The sequence below is a fragment of the Protopterus annectens genome, chromosome 11.part0 (genome assembly GCF_019279795.1).
Source record: "Protopterus annectens isolate FY-2018-M chromosome 11.part0, PAN1.0, whole genome shotgun sequence".
NCBI classification, from domain to species: Eukaryota; Metazoa; Chordata; order Ceratodontiformes; family Protopteridae; genus Protopterus; species Protopterus annectens.
In genome coordinates this window covers 218,670,890-218,694,223 of record NC_056745.1, presented here as the reverse complement: position 1 = coordinate 218,694,223, position 23,334 = coordinate 218,670,890, and the positions used below count along the sequence as shown (strand labels likewise).

Here is a 23,334-nt window from a genome sequence, read left to right as displayed (position 1 = left end):
TTCCTGTCTGAAGATTTCAGACTTGTATCAGCTGTTCAAATTGCTGTGCATACATGCAGTTGCTGGGCTGACCTTAGATGGTCACTCACTTTCCTCCACATCTGAATCCTACAACACCTAGGATGCTAGCTGAATCCAAGTTATTGGGGAGTAGCCAGGACCAAAACATCTACACCACAGAGCTGATACAAATTACCTCTGAAACCTGACAACAGTTGCATGAGAAAATCATTTTTCTGATATGGCTATAAACAATGCAGTTGTTTAGAGGTCATTTGACAGCTAGGGAAAATATGGAGTTCCACTAGAAAGTAGGCAAATGCCCTTCACGTACCTTATTTTGAATAAGTACATGCGAACAATGGTGCTCTGTGGCAGTTTTGCTACATTTTCGATAAAGATGCAGAAAACATGTATAAAAGAATAATTTAATACACCAGCAGCTCTACTGCCCTTTACACTTGTGTCTGTAACTGTAGGCATGTATCATGGTTGCAAAATATGACCATCCATTTAAATTTGAATAAAACTCCTATTCAGATATATTTATTATAATGAGTCTCTGTGGAATCTTGCAGTTGTATGACAGTTCAGCAATAATGTGAGCTGCTGAATTACCTGCATTTAACCAAGATGATTTAATCTTACATGATACCAGCAATAATCATAGGATTTACCTGATATTGCCTTAGATTACACTGGATATCGAGGCAACAGCATAGGTTCTTAGCCTGCATTATTTATGCTGATTTTAAGAAACAAATTGCATACATTTTAAACTTATATGCCTGGTTTTAAGAAAAAAGACATAGCTTTTAACATCCCATGAAAGGAAGTACTCTGTTTAATTCAACAATTTTTTAAATAGATTATGCATGACATGGTTACATGCCTTCGCTACAAACCTACTATGGAAGGAGGCTCACAAAACAATGGGCCATGCAGTAAGAGTCATTACGTATTTACATTACATTCATGTTCTGCATAACATGGTATAATGATATGCTTACAATATTTGCAAGTTTGACATTCAGAATGATAATTAAAGCAGGAATGATAATTCTTTAGAATAGTTGCTTTCATTCTCTGCAATTTGAAATATATTTTAAATATAAACTAACAGCACCAATCCTCAGCATTTCCTTCCCGAATTTGTTAAGCCTGTTATTACCTCCCAGATGTACCTTTCTGGTAGCTCTGCTTCAGTGATCCAGAACAGAAAAACTGATGAAAAAATGCTGACTAGTAAAATTTTCTTGTTCAGAAAGTGAGAAGAGCATATTCCAGTCTTGCATAACGATTAGCTGAGCCAGGAGTATGATTAACAGATTTCTGAGGAAGTCATTTACAGAATTCCATCATTTCCTGGGATTATCAACCTGCCTGTACTTAGGTAGTGTAGAGCTCCGTGCACATACCTCATGATCTGCTCTGCTCCATTTTAAACCTTGTTTAAACAGTGAGAGTTCTACAGTACACACCTTATTACCTATCATTTGCCTCAGGTCATAAGTAAAATGTAGTTCTGTGAGTTGGCATAAGGATATATGCATTTGTGACTAAATATGCCAGCATGACAGTCCTGTCAAATGTCACTTTGGCAGAACAGTGTTAAAGTATGCTGTCCGTTCTAACTGGAACTACAGAAATGACCGATATCAGCAGTTCAGACATTTGAAGAAACAGTTCATCTGCACTGCACCGGCCTGAGTCATGCTAAGTTAAGTAGTTCTTAGTTCAAGAGCTTGTCCCTGATAGTAAAACATATACAGTAAAAAAAAAAAAAAAAAAAAAAAAAAGCTGGAAGAACTAACCAGTTACCAAAAAAAACACATTTGGCATCTCTCCCTTGGCCAGTGCACAGACGTAGCATTGTGAGGTTTACAAGGACTCATTTTCCTTCCTTTAAGCCATAGGTTCTCAGTTTTTTCCTGCACGGAGGATTCAGACAGGAGGGTGATGACTCGCTTTGACAGCTGTGTGTACACAGCACATTTTGAGTTGGTACCACAGTAGATCAAGTGGTTTCCTGTAAGTGAGATTATCAGGTTACACTTGTAGGTCATAGGTCGCTCTATTAACAGGATAAACCTTTTTTGGCCTACCGTTCCAACGTTGAGATGGAGAGGTGCTTTTAAGCAAGAAAAATGGGGAAGCAAAAGTTGATGAAATACCTCAGTCGGATCGCCGAGTTAAGGTGTTAATTTTACGTCAGTTTTTTCATCAGTTCATTTGCAGGGCAACAGCAAGAGGCTTGAAGGTATGCGAGATCATTTTTATTAAGATCAGTTTGTTTATTTAGTTTGATGTACGGATGGATGGATATGTAATCTTTCTTGTTTTGTGCTTAGCTGGGGATTGCTGGAGTTTCACCAAATACTTTGTGAAATGTAGATTTCGCTTCTTGAAGATTTTTGATAAAGTATGTAATGTTTTTGTGCTGAAAGGAGAGAGTAGCTGGATATTTCATCTGGAATTTTATGTTTTTATTTATCAGAAACTTGCAGAAAGGCAATAATGTTTGTCTGTATTGTTTTATAGGAAGTGACAAGTCCTGGGCAATTGTGATTTTTGATCCTCTCCACATAATGGATTTCTTTTTTTTACAGCTTGCAAGAGTGATTGGGCATGTGAGGCATTTATTGTCTAATGTAAATTTGTCTGTGTGTGTCCGGGAGTTGTGATTTTCTCAAAGCCCTATGTATTCTCTCAATTGTAAATGTTTGTGCAAGATCTTTGTTTTCCAGGAAGAGACCAAATATTTCCTCAGCAATACTGAGGAGTTGTGGTTGTTCAAACTTCTCAGGTATGCCTCTGATCAGCACATTGTTACGCCTTGCTCTAGCCTCCAGGTCAATTATTTTTTGCTGTTATGTCTTTTATAGAGGATTCATTGGTAGAAATGTTTTTTTGAAGTTCCTGTAATTTAATTTCATTGTCCATTGTTCTTGCTTCGTTCTGGTCCAACCTTGAAATAATTTGTTCCAGATTGTTACCAAACAAGGTTAGCTTTGAGGAAAATGTTTGAATTTCAGACTGGAGTGGAGTAAGAGCTGCTTAAGTTTTTCCATAATGAAGGGATGCTCAGTTTTGTTTTTCTATGACTGTGACTGTTTAGGAGCATCAGACTGTGTTTTAGTTGTTTTTTGTCTTTTAGTGGTTGTTTCTTTCTCTGGAGACATAACTAATGACAGTCTAGTTTTTGAGGATTGCGCATCCATTTGCTCTATCTTGATTGGATTTTTTTTTTGCTTATTTATTTGTGTTTTTGTAGAATCCTTGCAATGCTGTCCGGCCTAAGCACACGTGGCTGTAAGCCCTGCTACACCACTGTTGGAATACAAGGTAGGATAACCTTTCAGTATCCTAGATCCAAGAGAAAATTTTTTTTCAAAAAGTAAGTAGATTTTGGTTAACTTATTTTTAGAAAATCCTTTCTTTCAATTTTTGATGTTGCAGCAGTAGGTGATTTTAGTAGATTAGCTGGTAGTAGTAAGAGCACACAGAAGTCAGTGTTTCCTAGTCAGCGGCCATTTCAGAATTATTTTATTTTATTTTTTGACATTTGTTAACCAGGTTAGTCTGACTGGGCAAAATGCCCGCCCTTTTTCAGCAGAGATGCAAGGAGAAAAGCTCCGATTACAAAATGTATCAATATATTGATTAATACAGAAATTAAAGTAAGAGAACAATTGATCTTTATACAATGGAGGTAAAAAAATAGGTAAAACAAAGAAAAGAACAAATAAGTAAATCATAGGAACATTTTACACTAAAAGTCAAAGATTTAAAATAATTTGTGACATAAGAGAATTCAGCACAACAGTAATTGCAACGCTTAAGCTAAGGACAGCTTAGATTCAGGAGTTAGGAATTTTTTATTCCTGTACAGCAGTCCAAGTTTTTGGTGAGTTTTCTATACAATTATTAATGTGAATGTCAAATTTAAGTTCATCATCTACATAAACTCTGAGGAGTTTAGTATGTGATTCATCTATGATGGGAGTGTTATTTACAGAGGAGATGGAGATGGAGGTTTTAAGATGTTGGGAGAGATTTAGGCAGGAAGAGTAGAAGTTTAATTTTGTTAGGGTTAAGTAGTAATTGATTAGCAGAGAGCCATTTTTCAACTGAATGCAGGGATTCTTGAGTGAGGGTGAGTAGGTGAGGTAGATTGTCAGATGTGGAGATGATAGCTGAGTTATTTGCATATTGAATCAGAGTGAAGAGAGGACAGGAAAGGTACAGGTTTGTTAGTAAAGATGTTGAACAGAATAAGAGGGGCCCAAGGATGGAGCCTTGTGGCACACCAGTTTGCACAGACAGAAAAGGGATGTAGAAGATAGCTATTTAGCAGACTGTAGCCAATCAGATAAGCTGAGAGAGGAGTTACAAAGGTTAAGGGAGGCTAGTTTGGAGAGAAGGAACTTATGGGATACAGTATCAAAGGCTTTAGAGAGGTCGAGGAAAAGGAAGGAGACTAATTTATTACCATCAAGAAATGAGGAAATTGCTTGAGTGAAAGATATAAAGGCAGTAGAGGTGCTATGACGAGGTCTGAATCCATGTTGTGTGGGGGTGAGGAGGTTCTCATGGGTGAGATAAGAAATGTGCTGTCTGTGTATACACTTTTCGAGAATTTTAGAAAGGGGGGAAAGAATAGCAATGGGCCTAAAATTTGAAGGGTCAGTGGAGTTTCCTCCTTTGTTGGGGCAAGATGTACATTTTTTCCAGACAGTAGGGACAAGACTTTCTTTTATTGAGTGATTGATGGGTATTGAAACTGGGTAGGCAATGGGGGAACCTGCTAACTTAAGACATTAAGGTGGAAGGTTGTCAGCAGAGGGGGAACAAGGTTTAAGTTTACTGAGAAACCATTAGATAGTAGAAGTGGGGATGGGTTTTTAATGGAGAAAGGAGTGGAATGAGGAGGTGGGGGGGTGTCAGGGCTAAGGTTAGCAGTGGGTTTAAGTAAGTTCTGTATGGAGTTAAGAAGAGTGGTGGTTTTGAGAGAGGAGGAGTTAGGAAAAGGATTGGGGGGGGGTTACCAGGGTAAAGAATTTTGTTGATAGTGGACCAGAATTTTTTTGGGGGTTGGTATGAGGGATTTTGATGGTTGAGGTAAAGTTTTTTTGTCAAGGTAGATTTGTTTTTTAGCACGATTTCTAAGTTCTCTATAGAACTGGAGATTTGAGGTAGTTTTGTGCTTATTCCAGGATTTCCAGGCACTGTCCCTTTTCTGCATGAGGGAGAGACTATCTTTGGCAATCCAGGGAGCATATTTAGATTTAACCCTTATTTTTCTGATGGGGGCCATGGAGTTAAGAAGGTTGAGAAATAAGCTGCTACATTTTAGAACAGCTTCTTCAAGTGGGAAGTTGTGAAGGAAGGACCAGCTGATGGAGGAGACAGTTTGATTGAATGTATTTGGGTCAAAGTTGGATAGGTTATGGCAGTCTCTATGTATGTGAGATTTAATAGCTTGGGAGGAGTAGGGCTTAATAGACATTGGGAGGTGACTGCTAAGGGAGTCAGGTAGTGTACTGGGATTATGACAGTGATTAGGATGGGAGGAAGAATCCAGTCCAAAATAGAGCTGGAGTTAGTTTTAAGAGTTTATGCGAGTAAGAGAGGTTATAAGTTGAGAAAAAGTAAACAGGTTGATGCTAGAGATTGGAGAGAGAGAAAACAGAGTATGCCAGTCAATGAATCAAGAATTATTAGAACTAATTAGAACTAAACACAGTAATAAATAACTTTAAAAAAATTTCAGGCCTCCAGTTTAATAAGCAAAAATCTAAACGTATTATTTTTAATGACAAAGGGAAAATCTCAGCTAGTTAACCAAAGCATTATTGGAGAACAAGTTAATACACTAAATTACTTAGGGATAACTTTATGCAAAAACTTGGAAAAAAAACTTGGGGAAAAACAAGAGAAACAAATTACAAAAGCGTTAATATCTCAGGTAAATACATACATGAATAGCTGGAAAAATATGTTTTTTTCATTCGAGGGCAGACTGCAATTGTTAAAAATTACTCTCCTTCCAAACATTTTATATATTTTATATATTGTTGTGGCTCTAGACACTCATCCTGGAAATAATTATATTAAACTCATAAATAAAACTTTATTAAACTTCCTATGGTACCCAAACAAAAATAGGATTGTGTGTACGCATCATATTAGATCTTGAGATGGTGGTGGTTTAAGATTCTCTGACTTGGAAACCTATAGCAAAACATCATTACTTAAAAGCACATTAAAATGGATGGATTTAAACTACAACTCAAATGTAAAGATCTCCATATAGCTGTAATACAGAATGAAAACTCACTGTCATGTAAAATTTCTTCCAAACATCCTTTCAATAAGTTCTGGTTTCCTATTAGTTACACTGTTCAATATAATGTGACAAACCCCACAAAACTAAACTATTTAAATATTATATTAATGACTTTAGAAAAATAATACACTCAAATGCAGATATCAAATCCTGGTTTGACCTAATAATCCCCTTTAAAATCACAAAAAAATTCCCAGATAAATTTCACATTAGCATCTTTAATGAATGGGAAAATGATTATATTTGTTGGAAGCAATGTATTAAAGACTTGGAAACTTTACAACTTCAGCAAATTATTAAAGACTATAACTTATCATCACAAGACAGGTTATTACTACAAAGTGTAATTCCTTATTCTCAAGACTTATTATTCAGAGCTCTTCATATATAGATTGACTTTCCCTTAATCACTCTCATATCTGAAATATTATTTAATGATCAACAGTTTGACAACTTAGTGTCCAAATTATACACCGTTTTAAGTTACAGGTCCACTTTAACAACTAAGCAATGGAGCACAATCACTAAAGGCCTACCATATATAGTCTCTCCCAGGCAGGAAAACTTAAAATTCCATCTTCAGTAAAATTCACTTCTTGGGGTCAGTACTGGAGTCCATTTACTTGGAAGTATTTACACAGAACATTTTTAACTCCTGACAAAACTGCCAAATTCAAAAACTTGAACATCATCCTTTGCTGGAAATATTTAACATCATGTAATGCAGATTGGTTCCATACTTTCTATGATTGTTCTAAACTAAGGAATTTTTGGAGAGATATTGATGGTTTTATTTCAGCTTTATTTTCAGATTACTTCACATTAACTAAAACTTTAATTTTTCTTAATGTTAGTGAAACCCTAACTTTCTTAAAATATTTGTAATATTCAAACATTTTTCAGGCCTATGTAAGTAATGTAAATAGTTGATTTAGTTTTGCTGCTGTTGAAAGTTGTCTGTTCAGTATAATCAATGTACTAGACAGTGTTTATTCTCTTATTTTATCCTTAATAAAAATATTGGGGAAAAAAATCATGTGTGATGAGGGGGATTCAGAAAAGTGTGAAGGGGAAAATCAAGCCTGAGAACAGGGATGTGCCTCCAGAAATATGTACATCATGTGCAGGGTAAATCGGGCCTGAAAATAGGCATGCTCCTTCGAAATAGGGAAAGTAGAGGGGTGTAGTGTGGAGTAAAAATAGGAAATGAATGAAGTTACAAAACCAGTTCATAAATACAGTTACTACACAGAAAATACATAGTTCACTCTTTGAAAGAAGATACCTTGCTGACAGAATGAATGATCTCTCCACACTTTCTATATTCAGCTCATTCTGATATGCTTCTTGCGATGGTTTGCTGACCTAGAATAAATGAAGCAGTAAAACTTGCTATCAAAAGTGAAGCATATCTGTCCATAAGAAAAATAAAAGTGACAAAGTTATGTGTTCTCCATCAACTAATGAAGCTTAAGTGATCAAACAAATGTAAGTTAACAAATTTAGAAATGATCAGTAATATACTGCTTTGAAGTTTACTCTAAGCAGCACATCATGCAGACAGCAAAAAGCAACAGTTTCATACTAAAAAGAATGCAGTGGCTAAAATGCATTTCACTTTATGTCAGTTTTGGATAAAGTTCTCTATAGCAAAGACTTCTTGCATACCTTCATTCCAGCCAGTGATAACATGTTGTTCAGTTTATACATCGATCCAGACTGCAGTGGGGTAGTATACAACAAGGCATCACTAAACTGCAATCAAAAAATGCACAGTTATTTTCATACATGCAATGATAGGTCTTCAAACTATAACTACAAGGAGGGAGGTGTGCAATATGAGGGAATGGAAGCAAAATTAAATATGGATACACAGTATGCATTATCAAGAAAGCTAATTTGCTACTTATTTGATGCATCTATAAAATGTTGCTAAATTTGTTTACATTCACTGTGTAATAGAATTTCGGCTTTTCCCAGTTAGAGGTCGCCACAGCGGAACTCTAGTCCGCTCATGAATGGCAGAGGATTTTTACGGTGCCGTGTTTCCTAGTCCAACGCCCAACCTTCAACGAAGGCACACCCATTCACGCTCGCACCTACCTGCATGTCTTTAACGTCACTCGACTGCGGGGATGACATGCAGACTCTACACAAAAGGCGCTCCAGCCAAGAATCAAACGGGAGAACCTCTTGCTGTGAGGCGACAACGCTAACTGCTGCACCACCGCAGCTTCTACATTCACTGTAGGTGGACAAAAATAATACAGTACTTAGAGAAACATCAGCTTTCATCACAACTTACATCTGGATTACAAGGCAGGACAGTAACTTCAAGTCCACAGTTAATAGTAGCCAATACTAACTAATCTGTTTACTTTCCAGTTTTTGTGTATTTTTCCTGGATTAGGTGCACTGCTCCAAAGATGCTTTGACCCTTGAAACAAAGAATGCATATCAAACTCTTGCAGTCTGCCACAAGTAATTTTCTTTTTTATATGAATTTTTCGAGACCCCCAGCTCACTCAGGTCCCCAGAGGATCAGTTTACAGAGGGCAGTCTGTCTTTCACAGCTGGCCTCTCTCTTTTTACAATAGGCACTGGAGAATAAAATTCCACAGAATGGCAATCATCGGTGTGTGGCTTTTTCTTCCTGCCTGGCCTACTCTCAGGCCACTGGGTTGGTGGCTGGGATACTGCTACAAGTTCTGCAACACAGGGGTGAGGGTACTTCCACACACTTGAACTGGCTAAACACTGTTACATACTACCTGGCAGACCAAAATGAGAGGAGGATAGTTCACCAAATTCATAACGCTTTCTTGAAGGTTACATTTTTAATAGTGCAAACATCTCTACGTTAGCTGCTGTTAAGGACAGCAGTTGACTACTGACTTAGGAACAGTATAGTAATCTGCTCAAGTCTAACGGGCACAACTATAAAGCGACTTTAAATGTCAAACAATTAGCATGCTTTAATCGGTACAGGATGCAGCTACACTTACAACAGCAAATGAAATAAAGGGGCATGGTGTCACAATATGTACTATCAGCGACAGCCTCTGGTACTCTCCAACCTATGTCTGCCGAGAGCTCCATAAGAAAAAAAGAGAACAAAAACGGATCACACATGGAATGTTAAAACGCTCAGGTTTTACTGCAAATGCAATGGAAGTGTGTCTGGGCAGGGCACAGAAAAGGACTTGAATGGCTGGGCAAGCAGTAGGAGGAACGTTTTGTACATCTAGACACTATGTTGGATGTCCATTTTTTTTTTTGGCTCTTCAGTGGAATTGTTTGGGGGGGTGTATCTGACTGGCTACATAGCGATCAACTTAATACAATAATGTGCTTTTTTCATTTGAGCTGATGGGGGTGGGGCACTGGTTCATGGTACTGGCACAGGGTGCTAGTTGGGCCAGCTCTGCTTCTGGAAGAATGGCAGCACCTCAAAACATCATGTGTGTGGACTATAGAACAGATGTGCTGCCAAGCCAAATATGGACATAAGTTATATAAAGAAAACTAGTGGTGGAATGTAAAAGAAAGGGAGAAAGTTTGAGATAAAAAAGATAGACCAGGCTAAGAAGGAATACTGGTGACTGATCACCAGACATAAAAGAAACAAAGTAACAGGGTAAGTACACAGATCCCAAGGGTCCTTGTCAGTCAAAAATATATGGATACTGGATAAAATAATATGCAGTTTGACTAGCCTATATGTTATACTTTTGCCCAGATTCAGGAAAGGACCAGGAAGAAAAAAATGGAGATTCGGCTACTGTTGGAAGGATTAAGTGCTATAAGGCTCCAGGAAGTAGGGCAGGAAAACAGACAGAAGCAGTAGCTCCCAGTGAAGCCTGAAGACCAAGCTTAAGAATATATTCATTAGGTCACAAACATACTGTGACTAACATCACATGCAATAATTAGAGAAAAAAGGAAAAGAGGATTCTTCCTGCTTATCCTACATGATGCTGACCTCTTACTGTCACAAATGTCTGCCTTTAATATGGTAATTAACGCAGATGATTAATGCCCCATTAGTTAATGAGCACCTTCAACCTCTATGTGCCACTATGTGATTCTAAGTAAGCCACTTCAGGCAGTGGTGCCAGGTCACCCTTGAAAAGGGACCTGTGTCCAGTGGGCTTACTTAGTTAAATTAATAAAACACAAAAGAACCAAGTCAATGAATTAATTTACAAATATCTGGTTAAGACTAAGGAGGGGGGCTAGTCCTGGGCCATATACATGAAGTATAGAAGCCTAGAAAGTGTAGTCATAGGTTTGTGAATTAATGTAGGTTCCCATGGCCAAGAAAACTTTATGCAGTGTATGCAACTGAGCAGGACAAGGTACCTTGAGGAACACAAAAACAGAAAAGATTTTAAAATGAATCAAGCAATACAGTGTAAAGGAAGAAAACAGGAGATACAAAAAAAAGAACATATAAGAAAGCATGAATAAATAACTGCACATTGATGAGAAATGTCAACTCTGAATTCAAAGAAACAGTAATGCTGATGACCAACCTAGACCCTCTGCCTCAAGTCTCTAGATTCTGCTAGTTGTTTGCAAGGATAAGAATAGACCACATCCAGCCGACAGGTGACAGATGACACCACCTCACTATCACTTCCTCTGAAATACCAATACCCAGCTATATGCACATGAATTACAAAGGGCAGCATCATAATAATTCACAACAAGGATGTAAAAGAATGTGAGGGCATGGTTTCTGGAACAGATCCAAGTCTCTTCCAGGCTGGAAGTAACTTATAAAATCTGCATAAATAGCAGAAGCTAGAGATTAGTTCTGTCCCATTACAAAAGTGAAACGAGCCATCAGTAATGCATAATATATTCCAAAACAACTATTATCTCCAAACGAATGAAAGAAAAGGATGCCACGGCCGGACTGCAAAGAACCGTTTTTAAAAATACTTTAATTAAAACGCTTTAAACGCTTGACAATAAAAATACGTTTTTCGTCCTGTTTGAATGCAGGACTTCTTCAGAAACTCACACAATCAAAAATTTCAAAGTCTAGTATTTATACATTGTTTCTAAAAAGCTGGACAAATCTTTTAATTGCTTATCTTCTTAAAGAAATATACATCCTGACAAGAGAGAGACTGGACAACTTCATTTTACGCTGACAGCTTTACAAATCCCTATATTCTACATAGGGAAAATGTTACAACATAACCAACTTTTCGAATACCTATAATTTAATATTTTAATAGTATAATAGTATGTGTACATGGAATTGGACATGAAGATGAAGGTAGAAATATAAAGATATATATGTGTTAAAAACGTGTGAGACGTGTGAAAAAAAAAAAATATATATATATATATATATATATATATATATATATATATATATATATATATATATATATACACACACACACACACACATACACCTCAACCATACCATATGTAAAATATAAAATATGAACTATGATGTGAATATAAATACATATTATGTGATCATTATAATATACAAAATATGTATATTATATGAAATATGAAATGTAAACTATAATGTAATTAGAATATAAATATATATTATGTGATCATTATAATGTACAATAAATTGAAAGTACGCTAGTTATACCTTTATATATTTGTATATGTACAATTTTATAGTTACATTTCGATCAACATTTTAAATACTTACAAATTTTCGAATAACATTTCATGAAATATCTAACATACAATATTTAATAATACATTTAATAAAAACTATATATATGTGTTTAATAAATTAAATAAAATTAATATTGACATTAATATTAAATTAATAAATTAATAAATTCATAAATTCAATATTTGTATAAATTATTTATTATTTATTGTTTTAAAACCACTTTTTGTATTAAAACCTATCTTTCCAGACTTTTCAACCTCAACAAACACATTATTGAGCATTTATCATTTAAACCTGGGTTTACAAAGGCATTTAATCTGAGTTGCCAAATCAACTCCATTTTCTCTAATGATTGATGGCCCTCCTCTATCGTCTTGTTGGATTTGCTGGATTATTTTGAATTTGAATTTATGTTGTGGATGCATTATAGTGTGCATTGCCAAAGCATTGTCCTCTCTTTTATGCGTTATACTTCTTAGGTGTTCAGATATTCTGTCCCTTAATCTTCTATCTGTTTTACCTATATAAAAAGAGGGACATGCTTGGCACTTTGCAACATAAACTACTCCCCTGGTGTTGCAATTGAAACTACCCTTTAACCAAATTGGGGAAGAATTGATGACTATGTTACTACCTTCATCTATTATGTAACAATAGGGACAGCAACCACATTGTTTCATACCTGTATTTCTATTGATACATTTTCTTTTTCTTTGAAATATTTCTTTATAACTAATGCCCTTTCTCCAAATCACCTTTGGTGTAAAATTGAAAATGGTACTTAGATCCATTTCATCTTTTAATAAGGACCAATTTTTGAAAATAATTTCTTTTATACCCAAATAATTAGATGAAAAACTCATAATACACGCTGAGTTAAATTCAGTTTGAAGGGGTGCAGTTGCAACCTGATCAAGATCCAACTCACTTATATCGGCCTCTTTGTCCCATTTGTCCAATGATAATGTCATGATCTTTCTGGATGTTGAGGTGTCAAAAAATAATGTTGATAGGCGTTATGAAGCTGTATTATATAGGAAGCCAACATATTCAAATAAATTTTTACATTTTTCTAGTGCCCACCCCTTGCATCAAAAATGTTCAGTCCTAAAAGGCCAGTTAGTAAGGGCTGCAAGAATGATATCAATTGATGAGAATTTTCAAAAAGAATGCATGGTTTTAAAGGAAATGTTTCTTAGTAGAGCTTACCCTATCCAATTGATAGAGGATTTAATCCAGGAAGTAACATTGAAAAGAATGAATGGCATTTATGAACCAATACTCAATATCAAGGTAGATTCCATTAATAAAGAGGCCGATATAAGTGAGTTGGATCTTGATCAGGTTGCAACTGCACCCCTTCAAACTGAATTTAACTCAGCGTGTATTATGAGTTTTTCATCTAATTATTTGGGTATAAAAGAAATTATTTTCAAAAATTGGTCCTTATTAAAAGATGAAATGGATCTAAGTACCATTTTCAATTTTACACCAAAGGTGATTTGGAGAAAGGGCATTAGTTATAAAGAAATATTTCAAAGAAAAAGAAAATGTATCAATAGAAATACAGGTATGAAACAATGTGGTTGCTGTCCCTATTGTTACATAATAGATGAAGGTAGTAACATAGTCATCAATTCTTTCCCAATTTGGTTAAAGGGCAGTTTCAATTGCAACACCAGGGGAGTAGTTTATGTTGCAAAGTGCCAAGCATGTCCCTCTTTTTATATAGGTAAAACAGATAGAAGATTAAGGGACAGAATATCTGAACACCTAAGAAGTATAACGCATAAAAGAGAGGACAATGCTTTGGCAATGCACACTATAATGCATCCACAACAAATTCAAATTCAAAATAATCCAGCAAATCCAACAAAACGATAGAGGAGGGCCATCAACTCTATTATTAGAGAAAATGGAGTTGATTTGGCAACTCAGATTAAATGCCTTTGTAAACCCAGGATTAAATGATAAATGCTCAATAATGTGTTTGTTGAGGTTGAAAAGTCTGGAAAGATAGGTTTTAATACAAAAAGTGGTTTTAAAACAATAAATAATAAATAATTTATACAAATATTGAATTTATGAATTAATTTATTAATTTATTAATATTAATATCAATATTAATTTTATTTAATTTATTAAACACATATATATAGTTTTTATTAAATGTATTATTAAATATTGTATGTTAGATATTTCATGAAATGTTATTCGAAACTTTGTAAGTATTTAAAATGTTGATCGAAATGTAACTATAAAATTGTACATATACAAATATATAAAGGTATAACTAGCGTACTTTCAATTTATTGTACATTATAATGATCACATAATATATATTTATATTCTAATTACATTATAGTTTACATTTCATATTTCATATAATATACATATTTTGTATATTATAATGATCACATAATATGTATTTATATTCACATCATAGTTCATATTTTATATTTTACATATGGTATGGTTGAGGTGTGTGTGTGTGTGTGTGTATATATATATATTTTCACACGTCTTTCACATTTTTAACACATATATATCTTTATATTTCTACCTTCACCTTCATGTCCAATTCCATGTACATATACTATTATAATATTAAACTATTAAAATATTAAATTATAGGTATTCGAAAAGTTGGTTATGTTGTAACATTTTCCAAATGTAGAATATAGGGATTTGTAAAGCTGTCAGCGTAAAATGAAGTTGTCCAGTCTCTCTTTTGTCAGGATGTATATTTCTTTAAGAAGATAAGCAATTAAAAGAATTGGCGCACTTTTTAGAAACAATGTATAAATACTAGACTTTGAAATTTTTGATTGTGTGAGTTTCTGAAGACGTCCTGCATTCAAACAGGACGAAAAACGTATTTTTTTGTCGAGCGTTTTAATTAAAGTATTTTTAAAAACGGTTCTTTGCAGTCCGGCCGTGGCATCCTTTTCTTTCAAAGCATAATATATGCTACTGTTCTTTACTAGTGAATGTTGAGAATTTCTGCAAAACAGCCAGAAGAAAATCTGTGTTAGCTGGCATGTTGCATAGTGTATCATCTTACAAATCCTTATTTCGGTGTGTTTTTAAATCAGTAACATTTTTAATGGACTACAAAGTCTCAGGACTCATTAAATTATGAATACTCTTTCTGTGAAATGCCATCTCAAACTATCTCTCCTGCGTCATCTACTTTTTACATAACACCACAAATAAGTGATGCAAAAATTAAAAATCTATCCAAGCGTGTTATCACTTGTTAGCCTTCACCTCTCCACAGCTGTCCCATGATTTCTTAAAAAAATGACCAGCAAACTACAATCCACCAACTCTTTTGGAAGCATTATTCAACTATCCATTACATGTTCGGCGAAGATTTTTTTTTCTAATGTCTAACATGATGTTGATGTCCTAGGTCTATACGTTGTACCCCTGCACCCTTTTTCTTTTCTCTCACTTACTGTTCTACCTCTTTTCCAGGGCAAACAAATCTAGTTCCAAAAGCCCCTCTCAGTTCTCCTCATCCAATTCTCTCTCCATTCTTTTGTCTTTCCTGTGCACCACCTCAACTAGCTACCTTCTTAATCCTGAAACAGTTGACTCAAGCTCACCAATCTTAGGAGACAGAAGGTTGGTCAGTCTGCTGTACTAACACCTGGTAAAAAAGACTTTCGGCTTTTCCCGGTTAGGGGTCGCCACAGCAGAACTCCGGTCTGCTCCTGATTGGCAGTGGATTTTTACGGTACTGAGTTACCAGCCCGACGCCCAACCTTCAAAGAAGGCACGCCCATTCACGCTCGTACCTACCTGCATGTCTTTAACGTCACTCAACCGCAGGAAGGGCATGCATACTCCATATAGAAGGCGCTCCAGCCGAGAATCAAACAGGAGAACCTCTTGCTGTGAGGCAAGAACGCTAACCGCTGCACCACCGCGGCTTACTAACACCTGGTGATCATTTGTAAAAGCATGCAATGCATGGGCCAAGATAGGTGCTCTTTTGTCTGTCAAGCAACATTTTGTGCAGTAGCCAGAATCTGATGCATGGATGGAAGCATGCAAGTGTCACAGAGAAGGCATCACCCCCACCCTGTCACTGTCATGTTCTTAAATACTACTGTCTTTCTAGCTGCTTGCTTCTTATGTTAATTTGACCATATATCTCATTTCCTCTCTGCTTTCACTGGCTTGCGTGAGTAAGCGCAAAATTATCATTTTGTGAAATCACTCCCCTTCAACTATTTAAATTTATTGGCCATTCTACTGTATTCCATAGTACCGGAATACAAAAGTGATCACCCCTTTTCAATCTATCTTGCTGTTTTAAAAATAGTGACTCTCCACTAAAACTTAACTTTTTAGACAGGTAAAACTTAAGTTACCTACTTTCACATCTAACTTCTCTAGTGCAGACTGCAGTGTTTAGGATAAACCATTTTTTTCATCTTACCTTTAAGCATCCCTGTGACTAGCACTTGCTCTAATACCTGCTGGAAAGCACTAGGAAGCCTTAAACTGATACAAGCACTCAACTCTCCTTATTAAGGAGAAATTAATCATAGGCACTAAACAGCTTATAATTGCAAAGTACCTTGCTAAGGTAAGGGAAAACAGCTCATGTACTTAAAAAACAAAAGCACCAAACCAGGCATGTCCAAGGGTCAGCTTCCATTGATTTCTCCTGCCCACCTGGTGAATCTGGGCATACTGGGGCAATGCAGCAATTGTCTCATGTACACAGACAACCCTCTCCTCCTACCACCCAACACTACAACCTGTGAGAGATGCACTTACATAGCCACACTGGAAGCAACACTCTCTCTCCACCAAGATTGTGCTAGACAGTCAAGAGGAGAAGGTTAACACCCGCACTACACCTCAAGCAACACATAGCCCTTCTAAACTCACACCACCAACACCTACACATAGCAACACTAAATCCACATATGAGGAGGCCCTTAACTGTAACCTGCCAAAGCAACAAGGACCTCCGAAGCTGAAACGCAAACAAACATCAATCACAACCAAAGTGTCACATAGCTCACACCACCGGTGTGCCACCCAGCAACAGCCCATAAGGCAAGACAACGTACCTAACACTTTAGTCATAGGTGACTCTATAGTCAGGCACACTGATGTCCCACTCACCAGGCTGAACAAGGAGAAAATTACAGTGAGCTGCCTGTTGGGTGCCAGGATCCGCCACATAACTCATGCACTCAAGTCACTCCACAACAAGTATAAAATATGACTATGTCATTGTCCATGTTGGAGTGAATGACTTGAGACGTACCTCCCTGGACTACATGAAAAGAGACATGGAAGAGCTCTCGGATCATGTGGCCCAGGCAGGTATGACCCTAGCCCTGAGTATCATCCTGCCTTCGCCCAGAATGATACCACAATATAAGGACAAAATGACTGACTTCAACAATTGGCTAAGCTTCTGGTGTCATTCAAAGGGGATCCAGTATCTGTCTGCCTGGGACAACATCCGTATCTCCCTGAGAATAGCAGGATCAAGATGCCCCAACAAACTCGAAGCTGGAAGATCAATGTACACAAGTTTATTGACATAAAAGAGCCACGTACAATATGCTCAAATACTAAAGTGGTTAAGCGCTTTCATCTGTCTCAACACAGATTTCATCAGAACCAATAAAGCTCCTACAATCCATTTTTATAACAAAATCCTTAAATCAGCAGTTATTCAATTGAAATGCATTAATTAAAAATACAAATGTGCTATTTTTAAAAAACTTTTTGTTTACAATATTTAAAACAATCCTATCTACTATAAACATGTACATCTCCAATTTAGTTCATAGAAAAAAGGTGCAAGTTAAACATTATTAAACTAAAACATAACCCTATGAGAATTATAAAGTTTGCATATACTATCTTTGAACATCTACTACTTTCATCTAAATGTAGTATAACATTCATCAACTATTAAATACCTTATCCTCCACTCAATGTGTTAATATCATACAGTTGTTCATATTCTATATTTGCCGTAGGGATAAAAAGGAACTAATACATAGTTAATTTACACTACTGTATCCAGATTACCCAAAAGTCAGGTAAATTTACTAAAATCATGTACAATAACCCACAAGTAATATATATACAATAAAGTATGTATATGTACTAATATACAAAATCCTTTAACAATATATTAAGAATTACTAATAAACAGGTTCTCCTGTATAGTAACAATTTAATTCAAAGCTAAAAAAGGTTTCAAACTGATATAATCATTTATACCTGGTAGTGTTGTTGCATCTGTACATATTTGCCATTTACTTTCAACCCATGCCAAGTATGTCTTCCAATTTCCACCTCTGTCACTTCTACTTGGTCAATAATGGCAATTGTGTTCTGTCCCCTTGTCCAAAATATGCTTATAATGCATTTTGAATCCTTTTTATCCTGTACATATGCTCGTATATCAGTCTTAAACTTCCTCTCGGTTTTGCCTATATAAAAGGCCACATTTTGTACAGGTAGCTATATATACTATTGAGAGTTACAATTCCATTTTACATATTACCTTGGTATGCATAATATTACCCAACCTAATCTTTTGTGTAGTGTTAATATATGTACATTGTTTACAGGAGCCACATTTTCTGGTACCCTTCATTCTCTTTTCACTTAATCCATTTATTCCTTGCTCCATTAATCTTTTATATTATTTCCAGTCTTGTAAAAAATCTCCATTCCTACTATATTTCCAATAGGGCCCATAGTAGTAATTAAAGACCAATGTTTTTTGAGAATTTCAGTAATTAAACTGACATATGGATTAAATCTTATCACACATACTTTTCTATCCCAATCCTTGCTCAATTGTCTCTGTGGTACATTACTATTCCCCAGCAAGGGTTTGTATTTTGTCCCCATTGCATTTTCATAAGAAATTACATTACCCAACAGTGACCTCGGATAACCTCGATCCTGAAATAATTTAGTAACTGTGTCTAACTCACTATTCATACTTTCAATCGTGGATGACATTCTCGCTCTTATACACTGACCCTTCACAATATTTTTGAAAATATGTGGTGGATGGCAACTACTAAAATGGATGTAATCATTTGAAAACGCTTCCTGTATAATCTAGAGGTAAACCCATTACCTGTGTTGCCTATCCAAGTGTCCAAATATGCAATACCTGTTTTGTCAAATTGAAAAGTGAATCTCAAAAATCTGTAGTATTGTTGAGATATTCTATGAAAGTGGGAATCATATCTATGGGTCCAGTCCAAATGATGAAAACGTCATCCAAAAATCTGGTATATAACCTGATATACTTGAAAACTCACTGGGAAATATATGTTGGTTCTCCCACGAGCATGACCATGTTGGCAAAATGGGAGCACACCATGCACCTCGAGATTGTCTAAAAATTCCCTTGATGTGCTATATAATTGTGTTCTAAAACAAGTCCCATCATATCCATGATGAGATTAACTCTGTCCCAACTGCTTCCCAAATATTTACTTAAACTACTATGAAAGTATTCTAATCCTGTAGATACAGGTATGCTGGAAAATAAATCCTGAACATCTATAGTAAGGAATGTCAGATTCTCATCCCAAACATCCGTCAGTTTACTCAGAAAATCCCAGGAATAACAAATGGTCCACTTTAGTATATACTTGTAGTCCAATGATCAATAGTCGCCCCTATTTTAAAAGTTTTTGACTTAGATCCTGAAATTATAGGTCTAAAAGGCGGTTTGCTGTTTTTATGTATCTTAGGGATTCCTATAATATGGGCCATAATCGGATATTCAGTTCTTAAATATTCATATAATTCACTAGTAATGCGATTGTCAAGCAAATATTCCTCTATCACAAGGTCAATACGTTTGTATCCGATGTTAATTTGATTTTGTGAGACCTGTTCATAATTACGATTTATAATATGTTGTTAATTTCATTATAATATTGTTGACTGTCAAATATCACTATCCCACCTCCCTTGTCAGGCTTCATTATTCTGATCTCATTATTCATAATAAGTTCCTTCATGCACCTCCTTTCTCCCTCAGTCAAGTTGTCTGTTTGCACATGTTTATCTCCTACATTGTCTGTAACCTCTTTGTATAAACGGTACATATCATTACACACCATTTTCATATATTTGAGCATTCATAGTCGTGTACTTTTTTCACTAATGTAGATCTATTCTTAACAGTATGAGACTTATTAGAATCTTCATTAAATTGGATGGCTAGGTTCAGCCTTCTACAGAATAACTTAATTTCTTTAATGAGATCGAATAAATTAAACCTGACAGTGGGGATATACTTCATTAAAAGGGATATGATATCATCTGTAACATTAATATCTGTATAATTATACACATTGAACCCTTGATGGCTTCTAATACTAGGCCCTTCTCATTGCCCACATCCTTCAGAACATATCAACTGAACTGATTTCTTGTTCACTATTGATGACAATTTTATCCAAAAGTGAACCTAGGTTAGTGGGTATAATATGTGGTGAAACCGGGGATGTAGATTCCATATCAATGGAATGACCTAATTCAGGGGAGTTCACTATGTGAGAAACGTTACTGCCTTTGCTGTTTCTTTGGGGCTGGATAGTACGGCCCCTTGAAATTTTTCTCGCCATTCCTCATATACCTCTTCCCCTGGATTGCACCACCTCAAATGTATCTTCATCCTCTCTTTCATATTGTGGCCAGACATATGCCCTTCCATTTCTGTATAATTCCATGTCCCGTTCTATTTTATGCATTTTCCTTTCATAGGCATTTTTTACTTTCATTTTAGCTTGATTGAACTGGTTGGAATAACAATCATACCATCTCTCAAACATTTCATCTTGTATAATTAATTCGTTCAAATTTCCAACCTCTTGTAATAATTCACTGACTTTCTGTTCATTATGTTTCATAAGGCATTTTATATATGCAAACCCAAATTCATCAAACATTTTATTAAAATCAGATACTATGTTAGGATTAAACTTAATACCTAATGGTAATTTAAAAAACCTAAGTCCCTTAGGGACTATTTTTAAGCCTAAACATTTCTCCAAATAAGCATTGTCCATCCTCACACATTTTAATTGTATTAATTTTTTACCCAACATAAAGATTCTAGATTTTATATCATCTTTTTTGTTGTTATTCTTGAATGGCATCTCTTTATGCTTACCCATAGGCTCAGTCTTGCTCATAAAATCATAATCATCAGATAAGAAATCATTAAACATATTACCCATCCCCATTTCTTTTACATTACTGTCCATTCTTTTAGTTAATGTTCTTTTGGGGCTAGATAAAAATTCATTTGTAACTTTATAACTGTGATGTGTCTTGTTAGCAACAGATGAATAAGTTCTTAAATTCTCAAAGTGAAGTCTTCCTCCAATGAGATATTTGCGTATTTACACCCAAATCTATTCGTGCTTGTTATCCACTGTAGGAGCCTCTCCTGTCCGTTAGGGATTTTCACTCACGAGCTACTATCCTCCCTTCATCCAACATAACAAATTTAGCTGTTACAGTGTCTTTATGCTCTGGCTTAGTTGGCGCCCCATATCGGCAGCTTCAGCATTGCTGATGTTAACTGTATGAGCGAACCTCCGCTTCCATAATCGCCACCGTTAGTTTGTTTACCATCTCGAGAAGCTTGTTGACGTCGCCTTTTAGCGACGTCACCTCCTCATGAAGTGTACGATACTCCTCTGGCCTCAATGAAGTGCTCGGGGAACCCTCCTTTGCCATCCGACAACCAGTAACGAAAAATAAGCTGAACAACAACCGTATCTCCCTGAGAATAGCAGGAACAAGATGCCCCAACAAACTCGAAGCTGGAAGATCAATGTACACAAGTTTATTGACATAAAAGAGCCACGTACAATATGCTCAAATACTAAAGTGGTTAAGCGCTTTCATATGTCTCAACACAGATTTCATCAGAACCAATAAAGCTCCTACAATCCATTCCTTTTATAACATTTTTGGCGCCAAAATCCTTAAATCAGCAGTTATTCAATTGAAATGCATTAATTAAAAATACATTAATTAAAAATACAAATGTGCTATTTTTTAAAAAACTTTTTGTTTACAATATTTAAAACAATCCTATCTACTATAAACATGTACATCTCCAATTTAGTTCATAGAAAAAAGGAGCAAGTTAAACATTATTAAACTAAAACATAACCCTATGAGAATTATAAAGTTTGCATATACTATCTTTGAACATCTACTACTTTCATCTAAATGTAGTATAACATTCATCAACTATTAAATACCTTATCCTCCACTCAATGTGTTAATATCATACAGTTGATTTAAGGATTTTGGCGCCAAAAATGTTATAAAAGGAATGGATTGTAGGAGCTTTATTGGTTCTGATGAAATCTGTGTTGAGACAGATGAAAGCGCTTAACCACTTTAGTATTTGAGCATATTGTACGTGGCTCTTTTATGTCAATAAACTTGTGTACATTGATCTTCCAGCTTCGAGTTTGTTGGGGCATCTTGATCCTGCTATTCTCAGGGAGATACAGTTGTTGTTCAGCTTATTTTTCGTTACTGGTTGTCGGATGGCAGAGGAGGGTTCCCCGAGCACTTCATTGAGGCCAGAGGAGTATCGTACTTTGAGGAGGTGACGCCGCTAAAGGCGACGCCAACAAGCTTCTCGAGATGGTAAACAAACTAACGGCGGCAGTTATGGAGGCGGAGGTTCCCTCATACAGTTAACATCAGCATTGCTGAGGCTGCCGATATCAACTAAGCCAGAGCATAAAAAGACACTGTAACAGCTAAATTTGTTATGTTGGATGAAGCGGAGGATAGTAGCTACGTGAGTGAAATCCCTAACGGACAGGGAGAGGCTCCTACAGTGGATAACAAGCAAATAGATTTGGGTGTAAATACCGCAAATATCTCATTGGAGGAAGACTTCACTTTGATTTTAGTATGTTCCATAATGAAGAGAATGAGAGAACGGGTGCGCCCTAAACGACACATTGAGAATTTAAGAACTTATTCATCTGTTGCTAACAAGACACATCACAGTTATAAAGGTACTGTTACAAATGAATTTTTATCTAGCCCCAAAAGAACATTAACTAAAAGAATGGACAGTAATGTAAAAGAAATGGGGATGGGTAATATGTTTAATGATTTCTTATCTGATGATTATGATTTTATGAGCAAGACTGAGCCTATGGGTAAGCATAAAGAGATGCCATTCAAGAATAACAACAAAAAAGATGATATAAAATCTAGAATCTTTATGTTGGGTAAAAAATTAATACAATTAAAATGTGTG

At 35.8% G+C, this 23,334-nt stretch overlaps 1 protein-coding gene across 1 annotated transcript in view; it reads right to left on the bottom strand.

Annotated features, from left to right (window-relative positions):
• Positions 1 to 23,334, bottom strand: part of FGD6 (FYVE, RhoGEF and PH domain containing 6) — a 1,320,563-nt gene that overhangs the window by 446,410 nt on the left and 850,819 nt on the right. The window contains exons 12-13 of the mRNA XM_044087187.1: positions 8,018 to 8,104; positions 7,635 to 7,714 (exon numbers count right to left, since the gene is read on the bottom strand). Coding sequence (XP_043943122.1) covers positions 7,635 to 7,714; positions 8,018 to 8,104 — 167 coding nt within the window. The remainder of the gene's footprint in view (positions 1 to 7,634; positions 7,715 to 8,017; positions 8,105 to 23,334) is intronic.